Source organism: Pipistrellus kuhlii, unplaced genomic scaffold (genome assembly GCF_014108245.1).
Source record: "Pipistrellus kuhlii isolate mPipKuh1 unplaced genomic scaffold, mPipKuh1.p scaffold_m20_p_5, whole genome shotgun sequence".
Lineage (NCBI taxonomy): Eukaryota > Metazoa > Chordata > Mammalia > Chiroptera > Vespertilionidae > Pipistrellus > Pipistrellus kuhlii.
This window is the reverse complement of record NW_023425551.1, coordinates 78,955,458-78,982,232: the sequence shown is the minus strand read 5'-3', so window position 1 is coordinate 78,982,232 and position 26,775 is coordinate 78,955,458. Positions and strand designations below refer to the sequence as shown.

General features: G+C 58.7%; 1 protein-coding gene and 1 long non-coding RNA gene across 5 annotated transcripts; one reads left to right on the top strand and one right to left on the bottom strand.

Annotated features, from left to right (window-relative positions):
* Positions 1–25,040, top strand: FGD2 (FYVE, RhoGEF and PH domain containing 2). Of its 4 annotated transcripts, none has more exons than XM_036413565.2 (16): positions 2–226; positions 2,766–2,991; positions 4,704–4,781; positions 5,427–5,575; positions 6,693–6,849; positions 7,001–7,139; positions 8,174–8,232; positions 9,059–9,205; positions 9,585–9,677; positions 19,476–19,555; positions 19,657–19,687; positions 20,093–20,185; positions 20,650–20,781; positions 23,174–23,320; positions 24,112–24,258; positions 24,634–25,039. In XM_036413565.2, exons 1-16 carry the CDS (start codon positions 159–161, stop codon positions 24,805–24,807), a joined length of 1,920 nt encoding a protein of 639 aa, XP_036269458.1. In that variant the 5' UTR covers positions 2–158; the 3' UTR covers positions 24,808–25,039. The 4 variants fall into 4 exon arrangements, with proteins under 4 accessions (XP_036269459.1, XP_036269458.1, XP_036269460.1 ...); XM_036413564.2 differs by having other exon boundaries at positions 6–226; positions 24,592–25,034; XM_036413566.2 differs by lacking the exon at positions 20,650–20,781 and having other exon boundaries at positions 1–226; positions 24,592–25,040.
* LOC118705188 lies at positions 10,307–20,188 on the bottom strand. Its single transcript, XR_004983630.2, has 3 exons — positions 20,057–20,188; positions 14,787–14,789; positions 10,307–10,317 (listed from the first exon to the last, which is right to left on the bottom strand). It is a non-coding gene; the product is annotated as an uncharacterized LOC118705188 (long non-coding RNA).
* Positions 25,041–26,775: the final 1,735 nt, after the last annotated feature.

Below are 26,775 nucleotides of genomic sequence, written 5' to 3'. Positions count from 1 at the left end.
TCTTTCTTCACTGTGAAGCGGAGCAGGCCTGCTGAGCCCTCGAGAACGACAGGAGCAGATGCCCGATGCCTTAGCCCACCTGTGACCCCAGGTGGGGTGGCTGAGGGTGCCGGCTGGAGGCCCCTCTCTCTGCCTCAGGGGACCCTAGGGCCTGCAGGATGGAGGCGGCAAGTGAGGAGAAGCTGGCCTCTGTGTCCGACCTGGTGACTGTGTTTGAGAACAGCAGGTATGGGGCGCTGGGGTGGGAAGGGTCAGCATGCCCACTCAGCCTCCTGGGCAGTACAGGCCCTCCAGCCCTGGGAGCAGGGCCAGGGCCCCCTGGAGCCCTCAGCGAGCAGCCCTCTCTCTGGGTCTGCCCCTCCTCACTGGGCAGTGGGCCACTTGGCCATGGCTCCTCGGGGCCTGGGGGAATGTGGTTGGGCAGAAGGAGCTGGGCAGGGGTGAGGCCGTGCCGATGTGTTGGGGAGAGTCCCCATATGTGTAATGGTGAGAGCTGAACTTCAAACCCCACCCAGAGTCCCTCCCGCAGATTTAAAGCTAACACTGACCACGCACTCACTTCTTCTGACTGGGATAACCATGTAATCGATCACTCAAACCAGGACACACGGACACGGAGCATGAATGCCACTGAAATGTGTGGGTGGAGGCACAGGAAAAGCTGGGCTTGTGTCAGACAACCCGGGTGTGGGGTTGGCTCACCTGCAGGGCACTGAGTGTGTTTTGTTGCCTCGTTACTCATTAACAGCCTAACCGGGAGGCCCTGTTTCCATCTCCGGAGGAGAAAAGAAGTTCATGGGCAAAGGGCAGCTCAGGGGCTTCTGTCGGAAGGGGAAAGGCAGGTCACGTGTGTGGAGGTCATTGGCGGCTCTGACAGGAGTGGTACATGTGTGTGTGAGTGTGTGAGTGTGTGTGTGTGTGTGTGTGTGTGTGTGTGAGACATTAATCCATGCTGCAGGCATGTTAGGGACTGTGCTAGGAGCTGCCATGCTGGGTCCTCGGGAGATAGACTCTGAGGTGGAGGTTTACTTCAGGGGAGCTGTGGGGGGACGTGCATGGGGCAGAGGCCCGGCCAGTCCCAGGGAGCTGGGAACTGGGGTGCCTCTCAGGTTGCTCCAGCTGAGGCAAGGTGGGTCCTTACACCCCACGTGGACTAATCACTGGTGTGGACTTGAACTTGGGTGAGGCAGCTCTCTTCTGGGCGCTGGGGCAATTGCAAGCACAGGCCAGCACCCCCCAGGAGCCAGCAGACATGGGGCTAAAGAATGACCCCTGTCTTCAGAGGCTAGGCTCCTGGACAATAGATATCTCGGGAGGGCCCAGACGCCGTGCAGAGGGCGCTGAGCACACAGAGACTCCTGGGCTTCCTGGCAGAGTGGCACCAACCAGGACCCAGAGGGCAGCTCCACTTTCCAAGCTGTGACCTGGCCCTGCCTCTCTCAGAGTATTGGCCAAGCGTTTCAGCACCGAGGACAGCTCTGCAACCACCTGCCAGGCCCACCACCACCTGGGGTGTGGGCAGAGGGCATCGCCCCCCTCAGCGCCCAGGCACCCCCGGTGGAGACCTTGAGCACCTGTGCTCTGCCCCGCAACACCCTAGCAGGAGGAGGCAGCCCTCAGAGGAGGAGGCGGCCAGAGGAGGCCCTTTGGGGGTGAAAGTTCCCCTTACTGGTGAGGCAGGCGCCCCCATGCCCACCGCCGCGCGGCCTGGGCTTTCTTGTGAGGTCTCCAGCACATTATTGATCTGAAACCGAGGGGTGAGGAGGAGCCGAGCTGCCTGGGGCACCCGGAGGGAAATGCAGAAGCTGAAACCGCATGAAGAACAGAAAGCCCGAGCACAGCTGTTTCCATGAGCTGCAGCCCCGCGGCCTGAGGAACCGGGCACTGGGGCACCGAGCAGTGGAAGGGCCTTGGGGGGCCCTGGGAGGCCGGTCCCCGTCCCCTCTCTGCCACGAACCAGCTGTGTGACTGGGGCCGGTTGCACTGGCTCTCGGGACCCATGTCTCCTCCACTCAAGCAGGGAGGGGCAGTTTTGGGGGAAGGCTCAGGAGGGTGCTTGGATAGGAGGGTGCTTGGGCACTCACACCTCTGTGTGCAGGCGGGGTTCCTGGCTGCATTTCTGGGGTGAGGGCTTGTTTCCAGGTGCAGATCTTAAGAGCTGGGGTGCAGGAGGTGGGTTCATTCTCTGCTCCTCAGGGAGCAGCTCTGGTTTGACTCCTCCAGACTGTGGGCGGCGCCGGGAGTGGGGTGTGTGGCGGGATCACGCCGTCCCTCCTGCCTGTCAGGGTGGGCCTTCTCTCCTTCGCCTAATGCGAAGGAGTCCAGGTGCCAGCGGCTCGAGTTCAGGGTTTGTCGGAGGAAGTTGTTTCGCGTGTGGGATCTGTTGTCTAGGTCTGTGTGTAGGTTTGGTCTGAAGGGTCCTCTCACATCCCCATCTTGAACCCGACACCCCTCCCCCCCATGCCCCCAGCACACCGACTTCTGGCTCAGGACTGCTGGGTCAGCTCCTGCACAGCCCGCACAGCGGGAGAGGCCCGGCCCATGGCAAACAGGGAAGTGCGCAGCGCAGGCTGACTCATTCTGAAGCCTGGAGTTCCCTCCGGGAGCGGAGGGAAGTGGAAGTTTTACTTAGCGGCTCCTCCTGAGGGCCAGGCACCCGGGCATCACCGCGCCCCTGTGATTTGCATCCATCGCCCCAACTGCCCACCACGGAGGCGCTGTTCTCGCCACGTACAGACGGGAAACCTCGTGTGCTCTCTTCACAGGGCACCAGGAGCAGGGCCCGGGGCCCACACGCTCGAGCACCACCACCCCGGGTGCAGGTCTCCCGGTCCCGAGGGGCCGGGGGAGAAGCCGGGCGCCGGGGAGCCCCCGGGGTCCGGGACCAGGACGGTCAGCAGGAGGTACCTGAGCTCCCTGAAGAACAAGCTGTCCAGCGGGGCCTGGAGGAAACCCTGCCAGCCCAGCAGCTGCTCCGAGCCAGGGACACAGGTGCCTGAGGGCTGGGGTACAAGTGGGAACTGGGGTCCCCTCCACTGCCCGCCCCACACACTCTCTCCCAGCCAGCGCCAGCACTTCCCAGCTGGAAGCTGGCCCCTCCCAGCTAAAGGCGTTGATGAAGTGTCTGGCGTGTACCCCTCTGGGCAGGAGTCTCTCAGGCAAGGAGGGCCGAGCTCAGGCAGCTGAAGGGACATGTCCAAGGCCACAGAGCTTGGGACAGTCTCCATCTTGTAAACCAGGTACCCTTCCCAGTGGGGCCTCAGTTTACCCACTGAAGGAGGCAACAATCCAAACTGGAAGCAGAGTCAGTGCTAATTCCTCTCCTTATTCTGATCCCGGGAAGGCACCTCCTTCCTCTGGGTGTCAGGGCCCTCGTCGGTGCAGGTCAAAGGCGAGGCTGCAGGACACTCCCACCTCTCCTGCTCGCTAACGGCGTGACCTGGGCAAGTCATTTAACCTCCTTCACCTTAGTTTCCTCGCGTGCAAATGGAGGTGATGATCACAATAGTACCTTCTGGTTTTTAATACTACATAACAAACCACCCCAACACGCCTTTGCCCAATAGTCTAGGCTTCCTTACAGTTCTGTTAGTTGCCGGGAATACTATTGGGTGGTTTTTCTATTGGCCTTGCTTGGGGTTTGAACTACTCTCCGGGCTGCCATAACACAGTACCTCAGCCAGGGTGACTGACAGGACAGAAACTCATTTCCCCACAATCTCTGGAGCCGGAGCTGGAGGCCAAGGCCAAGGTGCCGAGGGCTGGTTTCTGGCGAGGCCTCTCCTTGGCCTGCAGTGGCTGTCTCCCCATCATGTCCTCGAAGGGCCTCTTCTCTGTGCACATCACTTCCTCTTCCTACCAAACTCCAGGAGATGGGCCTTGCCCAGTTTGGCTCAGTGGATAGAGCATTGGCCTGCGGATTGAAGGGTCCCAGGTTCGACATGTTCCTTGGTTGCAGGCCGATCCCCAGTGGAGAGTGTGCAGGAAGAAGGTGATCGATGTTTCTCTCTCATCGATGTTTCTAGCTCTCTCTCCCTTTCCCTTCCTCTCTGTAAAAAATCAATACAATATATTTATACAAAACAAACAAAAAACCAAAACACCAGTGGATGAGGGCCCCACCCTGATGCTTTCAACTCACCTCAACTACCCCCTGAAAGGCCCTCGCTCTAAACACAGACACGTTAGAGGTTAGGGCTTCAACATATAAACGTGAGCGGGACACAGCTTAGTCCATGACAGGGTCTCCCATGTGGCTGCAGTCAGATGGTAGTGGGGCTGGGATGCCCCCAAAGCTCACCCCCAAGCTTGGCCCCTGGCCAGCGCTGCCAGAGGCTGGCTCAGCGGGGACGCGGCATGGCGGGCCCTGGCTCTGTCCGTAGTCTCAGGGCTTCTCCTCCCCACAGCACGGGGTCTCTGCACCATGGCCACCTGACCTCCAGATGGGGCGGTCCGAGAGAGCACAGACAGAATTTGCAGGCCATTTGGGGCTTTGGCCCGGACCTGGCACAGCCTCACTTCTGCCGAAGCTCTCAGCGCAGCCCCGAGGCGCTGAGGGCGAGAGTGCTGGGAGGGTGTGAATGCCAGGAGTTTCACCAGGGGGGGGGGGGGAGTCTTTAAAGACAATGGCCCAGGTGCCAGCAGAGGAGACAAAGCTGCCGCTTCCTTCTCCCCCCCCCCCCCCCCCCCCCGTCCCCCCGCAGGAGCCTGAGAAGAGGATCGTCCAGGAGCTGCTGGAGACCGAGCAGGCCTACGTGGCCCGCCTGCACCTGCTGGACCAGGCCAGTGGCTGGGACACCCCCACCTGAGCCCCAGCACCGGGTCTCCTCACCCCACCCCTGCTCTCCCTCCCAGCCCACCTCGCCATTGCTGAGAGTTAGGACCCTGATTCTAGGAGGCCCGAGGCCTCTAGCCCCACCTGCTGGAGCTGGCAGAAACCAGAACAGCCCGCAGCGCCACTCCCCACTCCCACCTTGGTGCCTGGCGCCTCACCTGTGCCGAGTACACAGCAGCCAGTCACTCCAGGCCCCACACCGCATCCTCACCCCAATGCAGACATCCTCACCCGTCACCCCTTCACACGTCCTTAAAGAGCCCACGCGAGGGGGTCCAATCTCTCACCCCAGCAGAGGCCCCTTTAGCCTGGCCGAGTCTAAGGCCCAGACAGCCCGGGCTGGCCTGTTCCTGACATCCATCAGCTGCCTGCCCTGGGCCAAGTGTGCGAGTCTCTAGCCAGGGTCTGCCATCCTCTAAGGGGCCAGAATACAGTCTTCCCTGCCGGTGCCATCTGGGGCTGTTGGGGGGATGAGGGAGGTGAGAGCACGCAGTAAGCGGGAGCTTGTCCTGGGGCCCTGTGTGTCCCCCTGGGCTGCTGGGGGGGGGGGGGTCCCCTCTCTGCCCGCCCCCTGACACTGTGGCGGCTGCAGGTCTTCTTCCAGGAGCTGCTGGAGGAGGCCCGCGGCAGCAAGGCCTTCCCCGAGGACGTGGTCCGGCTCATCTTCTCCAACCTCTCCTCCATCTACCAGTTCCACGCGCAGTTCTTCCTCCCCGAGCTCCAGCGGCGGCTGGATGACTGGTGAGGTCCGCCGGGGGCCTCGAGTCCCTGGCCGCAGCCCCGGCCGCAGCCCCGGCCTGGTCCGGTGCCGCCCCAGGGCACTGGCTGTGCGGCCAGGACCGCCTGTCTGCTCAGCGCGGGGCCTGGGTGAATGAGCCTTGGGTGCGTGTGCCCGGGAGGGGACGGATCAGGTCCTCACTGGGCTGGGTGACAGGAGGCAGGACTAACCGCCTGCTTCCTCCATGCCCTGCTGGGGCTTTATAGCTGTTCTCTCATCTAATCTTCCCGTCAGGCCCCTGTGTGAAGGGGGCATCGTAGTTATGCAAGAAACCCCCTTTGTCTTCAGAAGTGACCACTAAAGTATTGAGCGGTAAAAATCACTTGCTTTACGTATCTTGCCGGAGAAATGCCACCATGTCTGGGATGTCCTTTAAGATTCTTCAGCACAGCCCTAACCGGTGTGGCTCAGTGGATAGCGCGTCGGCCTGCGGACTGAAAGGTCTCAGGTTTGATTCCGGTCAAGGGCATGTACGTTGGTTAAGTGCACATCCCCAGTAGGGTGTGTGCAGGAGGCAGCTGATCAATGTTTCTCTCTCATCGATGTTTCTAATTCTATCCCTCTCCCTTCCTCTTTGTAAAAAAAAAAAAAAAAATCAATAAAATATATTAAATTAAAAAAAATTCTTTAGCAAAGAAGGATGTTAGTAATTAAGTCCAGCGATGAATATGTAGTTCATGGTTATATTCTTCTGACTTTACATGTATTTTTAAAGTCAACCCTCCGAGGTCACGTGCCATCATTTTCACATTTCCAGGCAGGAAAACGGAACCATAGAGACGCTAGTGACTTGCCCATGACACCGGCAGCTAGAATGATGGGCCGGCCTGCCTGCCAGGCCGTGGGCTCCGCTGGGAGTCACAGGCAGATGGCCCGCTCCCTGCGGCTCTGCTCTTTCAGCTCCTGGTTGCATGACCTCCAGGCCCCCTCACACACGTGTGGGGTGACACGCCCCACGACCGCACCCAGAAGTGCAGGGGGAAGGCTGCTTTGGCGGGCCGGGGCCCGGCTCACCTGCCCTGCCTGGGAGGGAGAGGAGGTGCTCGGGCCGAGGGCCATACCGGGGCGCCCCTCCTGCAGGTCGGCCACCCCCCGCATCGGCGATGTGATCCAGAAGCTGGCCCCCTTCCTGAAGATGTACAGCGAGTACGTCAAGAACTTCGAGCGAGCCGCCGAGCTGCTGGCCACCTGGACCGACAAGTCTCCCCGCTTCCAGGAGGTTCTCACTCGCATTCAGGTGAGCTGGGGTGGGGGCGGGGCCTACACTGCTACCCCCAGGCACAGTGCTGGGTTCCCTGGAGATCTGGGGCACCTCCCGGGCTCAGCCCCCCTCAGGTCCCTCGCCCTCCCGCTCTCACCCCACTCTCCCTCCCTCATCCCTCCCCAAGAGCAGCGAGGCCTCGGGCAGCCTGACCCTGCAGCACCACATGCTGGAGCCGGTGCAGAGGATCCCGCGCTACGAGCTGCTGCTCAAGGAATACGTCCAGAAGCTGCCGGCCCAGGCCCCGGACCGGGCGGATGCCCAGAGTGAGGACTCGCCGGGGGGCCCAGGGGTGGGGGGCCGCCCCTGCTCCCGTGTGCTCACTGAGCACCTGCTGACATGTCGTTAGCATCAGCCGTCAACCTGCTCCGTTGGTACTTGGTAGACATTCTCTATGCCATTAGCTATTGGTTTTGTTGCTAACCCTCACCTGAGGCTATTTTCCCATGGACTTTTAGAGAGAGTGGAAGAGAGGTAGGGAGAGTGAGAGGGAGAGAAACATCAACGTGAGAGGAGACACATGGATTGGTTGCCTCTCGCACATGCCCTAATCCGGGGTGGGGATGGGGGTGGGGGTAGAGATGGGGGTGGGGGTGGGGGATTGAACCTGCAACCCAGTACGTGCCCTTGACCGGGAATCAAACCCACAGCCCTTCAGTGTGGGTGCTGATGCTCTAATCACTTAGATACACTGTCCAGGACCCATTAGCATATTTCACAGGCAGGGAGGTTAAGGTCCAGAGAGGGTAAGTGACTTGCTCGATGTCACACAGCCAGAAGGAGCAGAGCGGGGTTTGAAGCTGCCTCTCCAGTGAGAGAGACAGATGCCAATGCCTGCGCCCTGGCTGGGGTGGCATCCAGCTCTCCAGCCTGGAGGGAGATGGCCCCTTCCCCAGCTCAGGGCCCGCCTGGAGGGAGATGGCCCCTTCCCCAGCTCAGGGCCCGCCCGGAGGGAGATGGCCCCTTCCCCAGCTCAGGGCCCGCCCGGAGGGAGATGGCCCCTTCCCCAGCTCAGGGCCCGCCCGGAGGGAGATGGCCCCTTCCCCAGCTCAGGGCCCGCCCGGAGGGAGATGGCCCCTTCCCCAGCTCAGGGCCCGCCTGGTGGGAGATGGCCCCTTCCCCAGCTCAGGGCCCGCCCGGAGGGAGATGGCCCCTTCCCCAGCTCAGGGCCCGCCTGGTGGGAGATGGCCCCTTCCCCAGCTCAGGGCCCGCCCGGAGGGAGATGGCCCCTTCCCCAGCTCAGGGCCCCGTCGCGGCCACCAGCCTGGTTTTCAGGGGCCACCTCTGTTCTGCCCCCCAGAAGCCCTGGACTTGATCTTCTCAGCCGCGCAGCACTCCAACGCAGCCATCAAGGAGATGGTGAGCAGGGCCCTCAGGAGAGGGCAGGGGGTCCCCCGGGGCTCTCAGCCTCCCCAGCCCACCAGGCCTCTGCTTCTGCCCATCCCCTGGTCCCTTCTCACCCCCTCACCCCCTCACCCCTCACACCCTCACCCCCTCACCCCTCACCCCCTCACTCCTCACCCCTTCACCCCCTCACCCCTCACACCTTCACCCCTCACCCCCTCACCCCTCACCCCCTCACACCTTCACCCCTTTCTCCCTCACCCCCTCACCCCTCACCCCCTCACTCCTCACCCCTTCACCCCCTCACCCCTCACCCCCTCACCCCTCTCTCCCTCACCCCCTCACCCCTCACCCCTCACCCCCTCACCCCTCACCCCCTCACTCCTCACCCCTTCACCCCCTCACCCCTCACACCCTCACTCCTCACCCCTTCACCCCCTCACCCCTCACCCCTCTCTCCTTCACACCCTCACCCCTCTCCCCCTCACCCCTCACACCCTCACCCCTCACCCCTCTCTCCTTCACACCCTCACCCCTCTCTCCCTCACCCCCTCACCCCTCACCCCCTCACTCCTCACCCCTCACACCCTCACCCCTCACACCCTCACCCCTCACACCCTCACCCCTCACACCCTCACACCCTCACCCCTTTCTCCCTCACTCCCTCACACCCTCACCCCCTCACCCCCTCATCTCCTCCCCCCTCTCCCCCTCCCCCCTCCCCCGTTCACCCCCTTCATCCCCTTCACCCCCTTCCTCCCTCTCCCCCTCCCCCCTTCCCCCCTCCCCCTCCCCCCTGCCCCAGAGGGAGGTGGCCCTGGCTGACTGAGGGCCCCCCCAGGAGCGGCTGCAGGAGCTGTGGGAGGTGTACCAGCGCCTGGGCCTGGAGGATGACATCGTGGACCCGTCCAACGCCCTGCTCCGCCAGGGCCCCCTGCTCAAGATCTCCTTCCGCCGCCGGGACCCCACCGAGCGCTACCTCTTCTTGGTACGGGAGGGGGGACAGGGAGGGGGAGAGGGTGCAGGTGGAATAGGGGAGGGGGGTGTCCCCCCCAGGGCCTCTCTGCACCACGGAGGAGCAGGGAAGAGCCTGCGGTGGCACCAGCTGCCTCGGGACAAGTGCTGCCCGGGCCTGGGGGCTCCCCGCTGAGGGGGGTCCCGGACTCCCTGGGGCCACGGAGTCGCCTCTGGCTCTGAGCGGGCGGTGCTCTCTGTGCTCCAGGCTGCTCGGCGGGGTGAGGGCTGCTGCCACGGAGGATGCCTGGCCGGCCAGAGGCTGGCCCTGGAGGCTGGTCCTGCCGGCCGGTGGGGAGCCGCCTCCCGCCCCTGTGTCCCCGCAGTTAACACCTGCCCCTGCGTCCCCGCAGTTCAACAACATGCTGCTGTGCTGCGTGCCCCGCGTCATCCAGGTGGGCGCCCAGTTCCAGGTGCGGACCCGCATCGACGTGGCCGGCATGAAGGTGAGGGGCCGCCACTGCCAGGCTGCCCCGAGGGCGGCCCAGGCAGAGGGGGAGCAGGAGGCCCCGGGCTCCCGTCCAGAAACCAGGCGGCAGGGCCAAGCCAGCGAGGATGTGGGAATGTGGGGTCAGAGCTGCCCCTCCGGGCTCCCAACCTCCTGCCAGGGCCGCCACAGGCCTCCGGGGCCGGCCCAGCCTGTCCCTGTGGGGTGCCTGGCCCAGCCTGTCCCCGTGGGGTGCCCGGCCCAGCCTGTCCCCGTGGGGTGCCCGGCCCAGCCTGTCCCTGTGGGGTGCCTGGCCCAGCCTGTCTTGTTAAAAGGTGGGTCTGACTCAGTGTGTGTGTGGGGGGGGGGGGCATTCTAGCCAGCTCCCGGGCCACGCTGCCACTGAGCTCCGCAGGCCACACTGTCAGGCGCCCACCCAGAGATGGCTGGGCTGTGGTGACAGCACCCACTGACGGCGGGCCCCTGGCTGGCCCTGCATCGTCCCACCAGGCCCTCACAACAGGCCTGGGATGTGGGGCTCTTATCGCCCGGGCATGTGAGGGCTTAAAAATATTTTTAAAATAATAATTTTATTACTTTAAGAATATAGATAATGCACATTCCCAAACCACACAATATGAGGATTACATAAGCCCCTCCTGCCCCAGGCACCCCGAGGTCCCTCCCCGGGCGGCCTCGGCCTGTCGGGGCTGCCAGAGGTGGTCTCTGCGTGCGGAGGAGCGCCGTGATCATCACTGCTCCCTTTTCTTTCACAAACACGCTGTTCTGCGCTTTGCTGGTTGGAGTAACCCGGAGACTGGTGTGGGTCTTGCTTATGCTCCGCGGCAGGGCCCCGGGCGTGGTGAGCCGGAGTCACTCGCCAGGCCTCCGCTGCGGGGCCGTTAGATTTGCAGTCGTCAGTCTCTGCAAACGAGTTGAGTAACTGCACTCGGCAGTGTGTGAGTATGGGTGTAGTTAATTCTATTTTTTATGAATGAGGCAATACATCCTCGCTGGTTTGGCTCAGTAGAAAGAGCATCGGCCTGTGGACTGAAGGGTCCCTGGTTTGATTCCGGTCGGGCTTCATCCCCAGTAGGGGGCGTGCAGGAGGCGGCCAATCAATGATCCTCTCTCATGGTTGGTGTTTCTAGGGCTCTCTCTTTCCCTCTCCTTTGCTCTCTGAAATCAATAAAAAATATATTTTAAAAAAGAAAGAAAGAAAGAAAGAAAGAAAGAAAGAAAGAAAGAAAGAAAGAAGAATGAGGCAGTAGCCTGGCCTATGTGGTCCAGTTGGTTGGAGCACTGTCCCATGCACCAAAGAGTGATGTGTTCGATTCCCATTCAGGGCACATACCCACCCACGTCTCAGGATCCATCCCTGATTGGGGTTTGAATGGATAGTGGCTGTTAGATATTTCCCTCCCACAGTGATGTCTGTCTCTCCCTCTCCCTCTCTCTCTCCCTCTCCTCTCCCTCTTCTTCTCCCTCTTCCTCTTCCTCTCCCTCTCTCTCTTCCTCTTCCTCTCCTTTCCTCTATCTAAAATAATTATTAAGCCGGAACCGGTTTGGCTCAGTGGATAGAGCGTCGGCCTGCGGACTAAAAGGTCCCGGGTTCAATTCCGGTCAAGGGCATGTACCTTGGTTGCGGGCACATCCCCAGTAGGGGGTGTGCAAGAGGCAGCTGGTTGATGTATCTCTCTCATCGACGTTTCTAACTCTCTATCCCTCTCAATTCCTCTCTGTGTAAAATCAATAAAATATATTCAATAAATAAATAAATAATAAATATATTTTTAAAAAAATAAAAAATAAAATAAAATAATTATTAAGTCAAAAATAGTTTTAGCCCTGGCTGGTTTGGCTCAGTGGATAGAGCGTTGACCTGGGGACTGAAGGGTCCCAGGTTCGATTCCTGTCAAGGGCATGTACTTTGGTTGCGGGCACATCCCCAGGTGGGGGTGTGCAGGAGGCAGCTGATTAGTGTTTCTCTCTCATCAATATTTCTGGCTCTTTGTCTTTCTCCCTTCCTCTCTGTAGAAATTAATAAAATATATTTTAAAAATAGTTCTAGCCGAAACCGGTTTGGCTCAGTGGATAGAGTGTCAGTCTGCGGACTGAAAGGTCTCAGGTTCGATTCCGGCCAAGGGCTTGTACCTCGGTTGCGGGCACATCCCCGGTGGGGGGTGTGCAGGAGGCAGCTGCTTGATGTTTCTCTCACATCGATGTTTCTAACTCTCTATCCCTTTCTCTTCCTCTCTGTAAAAAATCAATAAAATATATATTAAAAAATATATTAAAAATAGTTCTAAAAAATAAGGCAATAAATTCTGATGCATACAGACAATGGAATATTCAGTGATAAGAAGTGAGCTATCAATCCATGAAAAGACGTGGGAAATGTTAATGCCTAACTAAGTGAAAGAAGCTGCCTGAAAAGGCAAATACTGCCCCAGTCTAACTAAGGACACGGAAAGGCAGAGCAGGAGGCAGTAGAAGGACCAGGAGTTGCCAGGTGTTGGGGAGAGGGAGAGGTGAGTAGGCGGAGCACAGAGGATGTTTAGGCACTGGCAGTATTTTGTATGATATGATAATGGTAGATACAGGTCATTACTCATTTTTCCAACCCATAGAATGCACCACACCGAGCGTGGCCCCTGGGGTAAGCTGCGAACCTTGGGCATGTCCACGTTCACTGATGGCAGTGAATGTCCACTGGGATGGGGGTTGATAATGGGGAGGCTGTGCCTGTGTGGAGGCAGGGCTGTATGGGAATCCCTGTACCTTCCTCTCAGTTTTGCTGTGAACTGAAAACTGTTCTAAAAATTGTCTTTTAAAAAAAGAAGGAAACCAAGCCCCAGAGAAGTTAAGTGACTTGCTGGGGGTCAGACTCAGGTGTACCAGAGTCCAGAGCCCCTGCTCCTAATCGCCTCGCTACACTGGTTCCTATTAAAGCTTCACCCCAGGGGATCCCGCTATGGCAGATTGCAGGCACTGGCAGAAGTGTGGAGAGCCTTCTTGATCACTCCTCTGATCCCTCAGTCCTTCCTGAGGGCTGGGGTGGAAGAAGCATGCGCAGGTGTGTTTGTTTTTTCAAAAATTTTCAATAAGAATTCAATACTATTTTAGTATTTGTATTCATTTTAAGTGTACAGCATAGTGGTTAGACAATCTTGTACTCTACAAAGTCTTCCTTCCAATATTTTCAGTATGCACCTGACACTATACATAGTTATTACAATACTAGAGGACAGGTGCACAAATTCATGCACCTGTGGGACTGGGCCAAAACTGGCTCTTCAACATGCTCAAGGGGTCCGGGATTGTGAGAGGGTGCAGGCCAGGCTGAGGGACCCCACTGGTGCACGATTGAAGCCAGGGAGGGACAGGGGAGGTTGGCCACCTGGGGAGGGATTGTGGGAGGGCTCCAGGGCATGTCTGACCCATCTCACTCAGTCCCAACCCGCAGGACCCCAGCAGCAAACTAACCTACTGGTTGGAGTGTCTGCCCCCTGGTGGTCAGTGCATGTCACATGGAGCGGTTGAGTGGCCTTAGCATATCAGTAGTGTATTTTGCTTTGGTTGATTGAACAGACAACTGGACAACCAAACACTTAGCATATTAAGCTTTTATTATCTAGGATTATTATACTTAATATCCCCATGACTATTTTGTAACTATCAATTTGTGCTTCTTGCCCTAGCTGATTTGGCTCAGTGGATAGAGCATCGGCCTGCGAACTGAAGGGTCTTGGGTTTGATTTCAGTCAAGGCACATGCCCAGATTGTAGGATCAATTCCCAGTAGGGGGTTTGCAGGAGGCAGCCAATCAATGATTCTCTCTCATCATTGATGTTTCTATCTCTCTCTTCCTTTCTCTCCCTCAACTCCCTCCCTTCTGGCAGCCATCAGTCTGTTCTCTGTATTTATGACTTTCAAATTTGTTCACTTATTTTGTTCTTTAGATTCCACATATAACTGAAACCATACGATAGTTGTCTTTTTCTGACTGACTTATTTCACTTAGTGTAATACACTTTATGTCTAGCCATTCTGTGGCAGAGGGGAGATTCATTCTTTTTTGAAGCTGAGTAATGTTTAATTGCATACATGTACCTCAGCATTTTTATCTACTGGTCTCCTCATGGGCAGTTGGGCTGCTTCTAGGCCTTACCTATTACAAATAGTGCTACCATGCAATAGGGGTGCAAATATTAGTGTTTGGAATTTTTATATATATATATATATACCCAGAAGTGGAATCACTGGATCACAAGGCAGTTTCATTTTTAATTTTTAGAGCATCGGCCTGCGAACTGAAGGGCCTTGGGTTTGATTTCAGTCAAGGCACACGCCCAGATTGTAGGATCAATTCCCAGTAGGGGGTTTGCAGGAGGCAGCCCAATCAATGATTCTCTCTCATCATTGGTGTTTCTATCTCTCTCTTCCTCTCTCAGCCCTTCCTTACTGTTCTCCACAGTGGCTGCACCAGTCTGCATTCCCACCAGCAGTGCATGAGGGTTCCTTTTTCTCTGCTTCCTCACCAGCACTTGTCCTTTGTTGATTTATTGATGATAGCCATTCTGGCAGGTGTTAGGTGCTATCTCCTGTGGTTTTAATTTGCATCTCTCTGATAATCAGTGATGCTGAGCATTTTTCATGTCTATTGGCCAATTGTATGTTCTCTTTGGAGAAATGCTCAGGTCCTCTGTGCATTTTTCCATTGGATTATTTGTTTTCCTTGTGTTGAGTTGTCGGAGTTCTTTATAAATTTTGGATATTGACCCCTTATCAGACATATCAGTGGCAAATATGTCCTCCCATTCAGTAGGTTGTTTTGTTTTGTTGATGGTTTTCTTTGCTGTGCAAAAACGTTTTAGTTTGATGTAGTTTCATTTGTTTATTTTTCTTTTGTGTCTCTTGCCTGAGGAGATATGGCAGAAAACTATTGCTAAGAGAGATGTCAGAGATTTTACTGCCTGTTTTCTTCTAGGAGTTCTATGGTTTCAAGTGTTACAGTTGTCTTTAATCCATTTTGAGTTTTTGTGTGTGTATGGTGTAAGTTGGTGGTCTAGTTTCATTCTTTTGCATGTATCTGCCCAATTTCCCCAACACCATTTATTGAAGAGACTGTCTTTTCCCCATTGTATGCTCTTGCCTCCTTTGTCAAATATTAATTAACCATAGAGGCTAGGGTTTATTTCTGGGCTCTGTGTTCTGCTTCCTTGATCTATATGTCATTTGCTTTTAAGCTTGTACTATGCTGTTTTGGTTACTGTGGCTTTGTAGTATAGTTTGATATCAGTTGGTGTGGTTCCTCCAACTTTGTTCTTCTTTCTGAAGATTGCTGTGGCTCTTCGGGGTCTTTTGTAGTTCCATATAAGTTTTTGGATTATTTATTCTAGTTCTGTGAAGTATGCCATTAGTATTTTAATAAGAATTGCATTGAATCTATAGATTTGGGTAGTATGGACATTTTAATGATGTTAATTCTTCCTATCCATGAGCACAATATATTTATTTATATCTTCTTCAATTTCTTTTTTCAGTGTTATCATTTTTCAAGTATAGGTCTTTTACCTCGGTTAAATTTATTTTTAGGTATATTTTAATGCAATTGTAAATGGGATTGTTTTCCTGCTTGCCCTTTCTTTCCTTTTTTCTTTTTTTAAAGCATTTAAAATATATATATATATTTAATTGATTTTTTTTACAGAGAGGAAGAGAGAGGGACAGAGAGCTAGAAATATCGATGAGAGAGAATCATCGATCAGCTGCCTCTTGCACACTCCCCACCAGGGATGTGCCCGCAACCAAGGCACATGCCCTTGACCGGAATCGAACCCAAGACCTCTCAGTCCCCAGGCCGACGCTCTATCCACTGAGCCAAACCAGTCTCGGCTGCTTGCCCTTTATGATAGTTCATTATTGTTGCAACCAATTTCTGAATATTTATTTTGCATTCTGCTCCTTGAGTAGATTCCTTTATCTGTTCTAGTAGCCTTTTGGTAGAATTTTTAGGTTTCTCTCTATATATATATCAGTATCATGTCATCTGCATGATACTGACAAAATAATGACAATTTTACTTCTTTCCCATTTGGATATTATTTTTTCTTCCTGTCTGATCGTGTGGCTAGGACTTCCAGGACTGTGTTGAATAAGAGTGGTAAAGCCCTAGATCAAGCGTGTCAAACTCAAGGCATGCAGCCCGCCAGCCTTGAGTTTGACATGCTCCATAGTTTGGCTCAGTGGATAGAGCGTTGGTCCTTGGACAGAAGGGTTGCAGGTCTGATTCTGGTCAAGAGCATGTGCCTCTGATGGTCAGGGCATGTGCAGAAGGCAATCAATTGATTTGTCTCTCTCATCAATTGATGTGTCTCGCTCACATTGATGTCTCTCCTCCCTTTCACTCTTTCTCTCTAAAAAAGTGGTGCCCAGCCACCAGTGTGGCTCAGTGATTGAATGTCGACCTATGAACCAGGAGACCCCAGTTCAATCTCAGTGAGGGCACATGCCCAGCTTGTGGGCTCCATCTCTAGGAGGGGGTGTGCAGGAGGCAGCCAATTGATGATTCTCTGTCACCGTTGGTGTTTCTATTCCTCTCTCCCTCTTCTTTCCTCTATGAAGTCAATAAAATACATTTTTAAAAAGAAAATAAATTAAAAAATAACATCCCTATTTTATTTGGATATTAAGGGAAACTCTTTTAATTTCCCCCCATTGAGTATGATGTTAGTTGTGTGTTTGTCATTTATGGCCTTTATTATGTTGAGGTATGCTCCCTCTATCCCCGCTTTGCTGAGTTTTTATCGTAAAAGGTGCTGCTTTGTCAGATGCTTTTTCTGTATCTATTGATATCTATTGGTCATATCTATTGATATGATCATATGATTTTAATTCTTCATTTTGTTTATATGATGTATCACATTAATTGATTTGCAGATATTGCACCAACCTTGCATCCTGGGAATAAATCCCATAGGGTTAATGGTGTGTTATCTTTTGAATGTATTGCTGAAACTGATTTGCTCATATTTTGTTGAGGATTTTCACATCTATGTCCATCAGGGATGTTGGCTTATAATTTTCTTTCGTTGTGGTGTCTTTATCTGGTTTTGGATTAGGACAATGCTGGCACATGTGCAGGCTTGTGTTTCTGGGTGCCTTGGTGAGTGAGACCCAGAAAGTCCCAGGGACGCAGTGTGTCCCTCACAGGGCATCTGTGCTCCAGCGGCCACACAGCCCCCTCTCCTGGATGGCACAGGCCTGGCATGCGCAGAGCTGTCCCCCCACCGTGTCTGCACGGGAACCATTTTCTGAGTCTGAGGTTTGGAGGCAGGTCCGGCCTTCAGCCACCATGATGTCCCCATTGGCCTATGACCCCTGGCCTCCTCCTCCCGGATGTCAGGGAGGACTGCTCTCAGCGCCTGATTGTCCCCGAGGTCCGACCTGGTCCTAACGCTGTGCCATGGGCGCAGGGCCAGCCCGGGAGCAGGAGGGATGTGAGACACACAGCTGGGCAGGTGCTCACGGTAGGACACACGCCATCTAAGATGGGCACACCTCATCCGCAGCCACCTGCACACACGGTGTGTTCACAACTCTCCTTGCCCAGCAGAGGGCAGCCAAGTGTCTTGTTCCAACAAAACCTGCCTGTGACGCCAGTCTGCCAGCAGATGTCAGTAAGGTGTTCTGAGGAAGTGGTGTCTTTTGTTAATTGACACAAAGGGGCCTGGACCAGCCCAGACCTGGGGGAGGCTGGGACCGGGATCCGGAAGGTGTCTCTAGAAGCCTCCATCCTGCCTGGGCCAAGGCAGATGGTGCTGGACCCCCAGGTTTCTATGAAAAGCATCGGATTCCTTCCTGCCTCTGGGCTCCGAACCTTAGACTTCTCCCTTCTTTGCCCTCTCCCCTCGCCCTCACTGCTCAGTCATGGCGTCTGGCCAGAGTTCCTGACGTCCCTCAGGAGAGACTCTTCCTTCCCGCTCCCGGTGTGGGCAGGCCTCCACCCAGGGCCCCGCTTCCCAGCTGGCCTTGGGACCGCTGGTTTGTCCCCTTTCCCCCCACAGCAGCCCTCCTCCCTTACACACGCCTGCAGAGCGACGGCCCACACACCTTCCCGCCTGAGCGGCTCCATTCAGACACTCTCCCAGCTTCCCGGTGGCCGAGGGCATTGAGTCCAATCCCATCAGGCCGGCACCGAGGCCCGGCCGGCTCCGTGGGCCGGCGGGTGGCCTGGGCCTGGCGTGAAGAGAGTGTTCCCAGAGCCATGCTCTGTGGGGTGGGGTGAGCCGCCCTGGGAGGTCACACAGGGCAGTGAGATGGGCTCAGTGACAACAAAGCTCCCAGGCCAGGACCGTGGGCTCCATGTCCATGTTCTGGCTTCCCCGTGACTCCACACCACGGGGGGAGGTCCGTGCTCACAGGACTGGCTGCAAACAGACGTTCTTCCATTTTACCCTTTGGGGGGCCAAGACCCCAAGTTTGAATCCTCATTCTGCCATGTAGATGCTGTGTGACCTCAGGCAGGTTTCTTGCCTTCTCTGAGTCTCCATTTCTCCATCTCCCAGAGGAGGATGGTAATATCTGCCTCCCAAGATTGCTGTGAGGATTTTCTTTAACTTTTTATTGTGAACATTTTTTAAAAATAGACTTTTATTGATTTCAGAGAGGAAGAGAGGAGGAGAGAGAGATAGAAACTTCAGGGAGAAGAGAAAATAGAAGCCCATATACTCCTCCCCTAGTTTCAGCAATTGCCAGCTCAAGGCCAGTCTTGTTTCCTCAGTATTTCCCCTCTTAATCCCCTTTGTGCACTGGACTATTTAAGGGCAAATCCCAGTCACATAATTATTTCACCTGTAAGTATGGATACTTCAGTATGTCTCTGTCAGAGATAACTCCTTTTTTTTTGGCCTAAAAGATGACAACAGTACCATTATCACCTCTGACAAATGGATAACAATTATTTAGTAACATTAGGACCTGTCGGTTTTCCTTGACCGTCTCATAAATGTCTTCCCACAGCTGATCTGTTTGAATCATTTGTGATATGCTGCTCATGGCCCGTTTAATCCATTACTCTTCCCTTCCCCACGCTTTTTCTCATTTATTTATTGAAAACCGGGATAATTTCTCTGGTGGAGTTTCCTGTAGGTTGGACTTTGCTGACTGACCTCTGTGGAGCCGTGTAACATGTCTCGTGCTCACTGTGTCTGTGAACTGGTGGAGGACCCAGAGGCCTGAGCGGAGTCAGCGGTGCAGGGAGCCCGCGGCTGGGAGAGATTTGCTGCCCTGGGAGGCCGGGATGGCTGAGCATCAGGGCGGATCCCGGGTTCCCCGTTTCAGGGCTGAGTGAGAACGTGCACAGAGGCCCTGAACGCCACGGCCTCTCTGCCTGGCGGCTTTCACATCGGCCCTGGGACCCTGGGCCAGAGGGTGGCGACAGGCAAGGAGCTGATCGCCCAATTCTTGGATCCATTGAGGTTGGTCTGCGTGGTCCATGGATTGGGTCATCAATTCCTTCAGGCGCTGTATGGGGCAGAGGGCCTTACTCTGGGCCCTAGGTCTGCTCTTGCAGAGGCTGTGTCCCCGAGCCCCATTGTGGCCACTCTGGTGAGTCATTTGTCAGGAGCCACCACCCTGCCTCACACGGGCCATCTCAGCTGCTGCCGAACTTCCAGGAGCCAGAGCAGCCTTCGCTCGGCTCCGAGGGACCAGGGGGTGCTGGGCCAGCTTCCGTCCTCGTCCCTGGCGTTGGCATCGCCCGGGGGCACGATCCCTCTCCCTGCCCTCTGAACGCCCTCCTGTGCCCGGGCAGGTGCGGGAGCTGACGGACGCCGAGTTCCCGCACTCCTTCCTGGTGTCGGGGAAGCAGCGCTCCCTGCAGCTGCAGGCCAGGTAGGGCGGGCGGCGGGGCGGGCGGCGGGGCGGGGCGGGGCGGGGCGGGGCGGGGCAGGGCAGGGAGGCCCGTCTCAACACCGGCCTTCCTCTCTGTGCAGGTCCCAGGAGGAAATGCTTTCTTGGATGCAGGTATCAGACCCACCACCCAGGCGGGGTGGGGGAGGGTGGGGGGCGGGGAGGAGAGGGCGCAGGGGCGGGGCGGGGGGGCGGGCTCTGTGGGGCGCCCCGCTGCTCCCTGCTCCTCCTCGGGAGCTGCTGGGGGCAGGTCGGAGTCACACCTGAGCTAGCATTCTGCTGCCTCTCGCTGTCTAGCCGGGTGGCCTGGAACAGGTCACCAAGCATCCCTGAGCCTCAGTTTCCCCATCTGTAATGTGGGGTGATGGTTTCTCTCCTGAAGTCGGCCCATGTGCACTGAGTATCCCTCGCCCAGCGGCTCTCAGCAGGGTCTGCCAAGGGTGTGGATGGATGGACGGAGGGATGGACACCCTCCCCCTCGACCCCCTTTTCCTTTAACGACTCCCTGCCCCCTCCCAGGCCTGCCAGGCAGCCATTGACCAAATCGAGAAGCGGAATGAGACCTTCAAGGCCGCGGTGCAGGGCCCCGAGGGCGCCGCCCAGCGGCAGGAGGTGAGGAGGGCAACTCCGAGGGCGGAGTGTCCCCCAGGAGAGATGTGAAGGGACAGGGAAGCCTCCCACCCCAGCATCGCCCTGTCAGACCCAGTGCCCGGGGCTCCCACGGCCGACAGCCGCCCGCCCGCTGCACCTCCGGGGGCAGCCAGCCCGGGGAGGGCTGCGGGCTGGGGGCCGGCGGGCTGGGGCAGGTCTGGGCTGAAAGGCCTGGGAACTGTACGCCCGGGGGAGGGGGAGGCCGCAGGGGGACAGGGGGGGCTGACTGATCTCGGACCTGAGCTCGGACGCTGGCTGCTGGGTGGCTGTGCGGGTCCCAGCCCCCTGGGCCTGTCTGCTCAGCGGCGGAGGGAGATTGTCATGGGGCTACCCAGGGCCTCGCCGTCCGGCCCGCTCCGCGTGGCGGGCACTGGGAGCCCACACGGACCCGCCGGGCAGAGGGTGACGCCGGCCCCCTGCCCCAGCTGCAGGCGGAGGAGCTGGGCCTGCGGGCGCCGCAGTGGGTGCGGGACAGCATGGTGACCATGTGCATGCGCTGCCAGGAGCCCTTCACCGCCCTGACGCGCCGGCGCCACCACTGCCGGGCCTGCGGCTACGTGAGTGCCCCTCCCGCCCCTGCCGGCACCCCCCCTCTGCCAGCACCCCTCCCTGCCCCCCAGCCCGCTCCCTACCCCCCAGCCCGCTCCACCCAGCGCAGCCATGAGCTCTGTGCCAGGCGTGGGAGACACCTCGTCTGGACCTCAAGGTGCCCACAGTGAAGCGGGCCTCATCCTCCCCCTGAACTAGTGCTCGGACACTCCCCAAGGTGGTGCTATTAGCCACCTGCTTCCTTCACTTCCCGAGGCCCCCAGCCCCGCACTGGGACATGGTCCCCAGGGTCAGGGCGAGGGGCATGGGAGCCCCAGCCTTCCCCGGCCCTGCCCCGCCTCCTCAGCCCCACGCCTGCACCGCCACCTCGTCCTCCCTTCCTGACTGGCCCCACTAGCTCTCCTCTCCTCTCCTCCCCTCCCCTCTCCTCTCCTCTTCCCCTCCCCTCCCCTCCCCTCACCTCCCCTTCCCTCCCCTCCCCTCCCCTCCCTTCTCCTTCCCTCTCCTCCCCTTCCCTCCCCTCCCCTCTCCTCCCAAGCCCTGAGCACTCCAGCCTCTGGATTCTGTGGCTAACTCTGCCCGTCCAGCTCCGGCCTCAGTTTCCTCGCCTGTGCAATGGGGATGACAATGCCTGCCTCCGGGGGGCAGTGAGGACCGGACTAAGGAACGTGCCCCCTCCCCTCGCCGCCTCCTCCAGAGCTCAGGCCCCTCAGAGGAGTGAGTCACAGGCCACTGGGAAGGGGCTGTCCCTCCCGCCACCTGCCCTGCGTGTAACACCTGCTGCACTGGAGCTGCTCTCTGCTGGCGTCATCGCCCCCCCCCCCCGCAAACAGAGCCGTGACCTCGTCTTTGATGAGCTCCGGGGACAGGAGGCCCGCGGGCAGGCTGGCCAGGGAGGTGGCCCCGAAGTGTGTTAAAGAGCAAACAGAACAGAGGGACTGTCTAGGCCCGGGACACACCTCCGTGGGGATTTAAGAGTCCATCCCGGATGTGGGGATTAGCTCCCGTTCTTGGCGATTCACGCCGGCCAATAAGACTGGCGTCCGTTCACACTTGTGACGTAGTAAGCAGTTCTAAACAAATATTTAAAGTAGTTAAGAAGTACAGAAAGGCACGAAGACTGCCCTAACAGCCCGAGGCAGGTACGTGGACCAATACAGTACTCTGACTGGATGAAATGTCAGATCCTGGATTGGATCCTGGAAACTTGATTGTCCGCGTGACCCTGACAGTGAGTCAGGCAGCAGAGTGCTCTGGCTCCTGGCGATTCCCCCCGGCATCACTGAGGGTGAGGGGTCCTGATGACTATAATTTATATCCGAATGGTTCAGACAAAGTGAAATGCACATATGCAGAGAGAGGCAAAGATGTTAACAGTGGAGAGTTGGCGGTAGGAGTGTCAGTGAATTGTTCTTTCAGCTTGTCTGCAGGCTTGAAATTTTTCCAAAAGGGAAGTTGGTGGAGGAGAAAAGGACACACGCATAATATTTAACAGTTAAATCTCAATAAGAGTAAAATAAAATGTTCGCACGGTGGCGGAAGGCCCGTGTGGGGATGTGCGGGGCACCTCCCACCTGTGCATTCCCCCGTGTCCGTGAGTCACCCTCTCGGTGGTTGGGTGCCCAGTTTCTGTCTCCTGCCTGCCAGGGATCCTGGCGAGGGCGGGCCCTCCGTCCCTACTGAGCCGGGCACACCCAGGGGCTCCCTGAGGAGCAGCCCTCTCCTCCCTTCTCCCCTCTCCCCCTCGTTTCCAAGCCCACCTCCTGGACACAGTGACCCCCCGTCCTCCTGGAAACCACGTCCTGCAGCGCCCATGTTTTCCTCGAGCCCCATCATGCCTCTTCCACCCGGTCTCCCCTTCTTGGGGCCTCCCCGTGGGGGGCGGGGGGTCCCCAGTCTGGGAGTAAGCAGGGCAGGCCTTCCTGGCCAGACAAGCAGCCATCATTGCTGTGTTGGAGCGGGCGTGGCTCGGGGACGAGCGGAATGCAGAATTTGCATGGACCTTAGATCTAACCGGGGAAGGACAGGGCCTGCTGGTGGAGGGCCAGCTGCAGCCGTGAGCTGCTCCCCGTGAGGCGAGGACAGAGGCCCGCAGGCGCTGGGAGAGGAAGTGAGAGGCAGAGGGACTGAGGGCCCCGGAGGAGTGGCTCCGGTGCAGGGAAGCGCTGGGCTGACAGCTGCCTTCACTCAGGGCATCTGGAGGGAGAGGCCGGCTCCAGGCCTCAGCCCCGCTGGGGAGGCCCGGCCTGAGCTCTCCTGCTGCCATGGGCGGGAGCAGCAGCCTCTCCCGCGTCTGCGTTCCTCCCGGAGCCTCGCCTTCCCTCCTCCCGCCCCTGCCCGCTCCTCTCCAGCCCCGCTCCCAGCCCAGGCTCAGGCGGTCCTCCCGGCCCTCCTCCGCAGGTGGTGTGTGCCAGGTGCTCCGACTACCGGGCTGAGCTCAAGTACGACGGCAACAGGCCCAACCGCGTCTGCCTGCACTGCTACACCTTCCTCACGGGCCACGTGCTCCCCGCGGACCGGGAGGACCGCAGGCGGGGCATCCTGGAGGTGAGGCCGTCCTCCCGCCCGGCACCCTCCTGGGAAGAGAGCTGGGGTTACCGATGGGGAAACCGAGGCTCCAGGGCAGGGCCTCGCTGCTGGAGAGGCGGGCGGGCGGGAGACTCCATTCTAACAGAGGGACTCGGGGGCCTGTCCCGTGGGAGCCCGGGCCAGAGCAGCGGCTTGCCCGGTCACCCAGCGAGAAGGAGCCGGCGCCACGGCCTCCCCCAGCCGTCCTCCCGGCTGCCCGTGGGCCCGGCTGGGCCGCTCACTCCCTGGACCTCCCCCGCCCCCCGTCCCCCACCCCGGGCGCTGGCTGTAGTCAGCCTCGTGCTACAAACACCGGGTGGCCCGGCCTGGCACAGCGTGCCCGCTGCCCCCTCGCTGAGGCCAGTGGGCATCCGCTGCCCCTGGGAGGGGAGAAGACCCAGCCTGTCCAGCTGAGCACAGCCCCCGGGTCTCCAGCCGGTTCCTTTCCACGGGCATCGGCCTGCCTTCCAACCCTCCCCATTGTTCCAGGTCCAGCAGTCACGGCCTCGCTGGCCATTGGGCAACACAGCCCGCCCCTGGAGAGAGGGGAGGGTCAGCCCCTTCTCGGGCCCTAACTGTGTTCCCTGGGAGAACTTTCCGGTGGAAAGCCCCGCCCTGCCCCCGTTCAGGCTGGCCAGGGCTCGGCCGGCTGTGACGACCGAGGCCCGTGCTGGCCTCTCTGAGCCGCAGGGACGGAGATCGGCCTGCAGGCGCCGCGGGAGCAGGAAGAGAGATTGACGGGTCCCCGGCAGCCTGTCCTCTGGTTTCAGACGGGGTCCTCGGCGGCAGCCGAGCGGAGCCTCGTGTGCGGCTTCCTGCAGCTCGGCGGGGAGAAGTGGGGCAAGAGCGGCCCCCGGGGCTGGTGCGTGATCCCCCGGGACGACCCCCTGGTGCTCTACGTCTATGCGGCCCCCCAGGTAAGGCCGCCCCGGCCCCCGGCCCCCGGCCCTGGCCCTCTCCCCACCGGTGGGGATGGGGAGGGCACGCTGCTGGCCCATTCCTCAGATGTGGAGACTGAGGCCCAGTGCAGACACAGTTCTCTGGGGCCCCACAGGGTTAGGGGCTTTCAAAGCTGGGCCCAGACCCCAGGGCACAACTGCGTTGTCCTCAAGGGGCGGCCCGTTCTCCCGTCCCCTGGTCCTCCCCCAGCCCTCCCCTCCCGGGGCCGTGGGGCGTGGGAGCAGGTGTGTGACTGGGAGGCCGCAGGGCCGGATCGGGGACCGTGGCCCACAGCTCTCTCCTCCCTCCAGGACATCCGGGCTCACACCTCCATCCCCCTGCTGGGCTACCAGGTGACCGCCGGGCCCCAGGGGGACCCCCGAGCCTTCCAGCTGCAGCAGTCCGGCCTGCTGTACACCTTCAGGGCCGACAGCGAGGAGCTGCGGGGCCGCTGGGTGAGAGCCATCGAGCGGGCGGCGGGCGGCTGGAGCCCGGGCGACCCCGCGGACGGGGACCTGTCTGACTGAGCCCGGCCGCCCCCCGCAGGGCCCGGCTCCCCACGGCCTGCCCGGCCGCTCACCCCCGCTGAGCTCAGCCGCTCTCCAGGCACAGTGTCCAGGCCGCGTGTCCGATTTGGTGACCGGGCCTCCGGTGTGCCGCGCTGAGGGGCCCGGGACACGGGCCTTTCCGTGGGGAAGCCGGGTGTCTGAGTCACCCCGGGCTGCGGGTCAGTGCGGCTCTCCCCTGGGGTCTTTCCAATGGACCCCTAAAATATAAAAATAAACTGAACATTTAAATACCACCGCCGTAGCCGTCACCAGACTTCTGACGTCCCTGGTCTGGGGTGGGAGGCGGGTGTGTCTCAGGAGCACCCCCAGAGTCTCCGTGCAGCCAGGCTCCCCGATGGGGCAGAGAGAGAGCAGGACCCCTGCTGAGCACCTATCGGGTGCCAGGTGTGATGGCCATCACCATCATCACAGCCATCATCAGCACCATCATCAGCACCATCATCAGCACCATCATCATCACCACCATCATCACCACCATCATCACCGCCATCATCACCACCATCATCACCACCATCATCAGCACCATCAGCAGCACCATCAGCAGCACCAGCACCATCAACAGCACCCGCTGGGCCAGGCACTGCGGGGGGGCCTGACGTGGTGATCTCATTTCACCCTCAGGAGTCATCACCCCGTTTTCCAGATGGGACACTGGGCCTCGGAGTGGTCTCATCGTGGGCTCAGGGGCACACAGCCGGGGTGCCAGGGCCAGGGCTAGCCTGATCACTCAGATTGAAGCTCCCTGAGGCACACAGCGATGGGGCAAAGTGGGGAGACGGCAGGGGAGAGGCGGGCGGAGGCGGGGAGCAGGCACCTCTCTTAGGCCCCCTGGCCAGGGGGTGAGGCTGCTTTTTCACAAGGAGCCGCCAGGGGGTGGCAGTGGTCAGCAGGCCGCATGCAGCGGCCCAGGTTGGGCCCTGGCACCCTCACCACTTCCCTCAGCCCAGACACTGCCAGCTTCTGCCCTTGAGAATGGCGGACAGTCAGGCCGTAGATCTGTGCCCATTTCCGGCCCAGCACTCGGCCTGCTCCCAGCCGGAGGCGGCCTCCCCTTGGCACGGTCTCCGGGGACCAGGCTGGCCACAGGCCCATCCCCTCACTCAGCAGTCTCTGTGGAGCGTCTTCTGTGAGCCGGTGGAGCTGCTGTGCTGGGAGGCCTCCCTCAGCCAGCAGACAGAAAGCGCTGCCTCCGTTGAGTTTCCATTCAGTCGGGGCTGATCCCAGAAGAAGGATGTAAAATGTGGAGCAATCGGTGTGACAGTGCTTACTGATGGTGACCAACCTATGGACGTCCCTGGTTTACAACCCAAGTCTCCAGTCCCAGGAAACCCGCAGCTCCTGACACACCAGGGTGGGTGGCCTCCCCGACGGAGAAGGAGAAGCAAGAGGGAATGAAGAGCATTCCAGAAGCAGGGGGGGGGGGGGGGACGACAGTCTGAGGGCCTGAGGGAGGAGCCTGCCTGTGTGTGCAGAGCAGTGAGGAGGGGAGTGTGGCAGAGCGGAGGTGTTCCAGGACCCCTAAGCCAAGGGTGGGTCAGGGAGGCAGAGTGGGGCCTTCAGAGGCTGGGTGAGGGGAGGCATCGGAGGGTCTGGTTTGTTTGAACAAAGCCCCTGCTGCTTGCTGCAGTAGGCTCCAGGGGGCCAGCGTGGAAGCAGCTTGCAGGCTGTTGCGAGGATCCCGGTGAGAGGCGCTGGCTTATAGGTGGGAGCAGGGTGGGGAGGGGCAGCCTTCCGGACAGATTGTGGCCGTGGGTGGAAGAGACCCCGCAGAGTGGGCGGGTGGGCGAGAGGAGGAGCCAGCGCCGACCGGGCCCTCTGACCTGAGACAGGGAGGACGGAGCTCCCACTGCCCACTGATGGAGGTGAGGGATGGAGGGGGAGGGCGGGAGGGGAGGGATGGAGGGGGGTGGGAGGTGAGGGATGGAG

Bases quoted from the DNA above. Each gene is read 5' to 3' on its own strand.
- FGD2 (XM_036413564.2), top strand. From the start codon at position 159: ATGGAGGCGGCAAGTGAGGAGAAGCTGGCCTCTGTGTCCGACCTGGTG. The intron at 2,992-4,703 runs GTGCCTGAGGGC...GTCCCCCCGCAG, and splicing joins GCTCCGAGCCAGGGACACAG to GAGCCTGAGAAGAGGATCGT. The intron at 19,556-19,656 runs GTAGGGCGGGCG...CTCTCTGTGCAG, and splicing joins TCCCTGCAGCTGCAGGCCAG to GTCCCAGGAGGAAATGCTTT.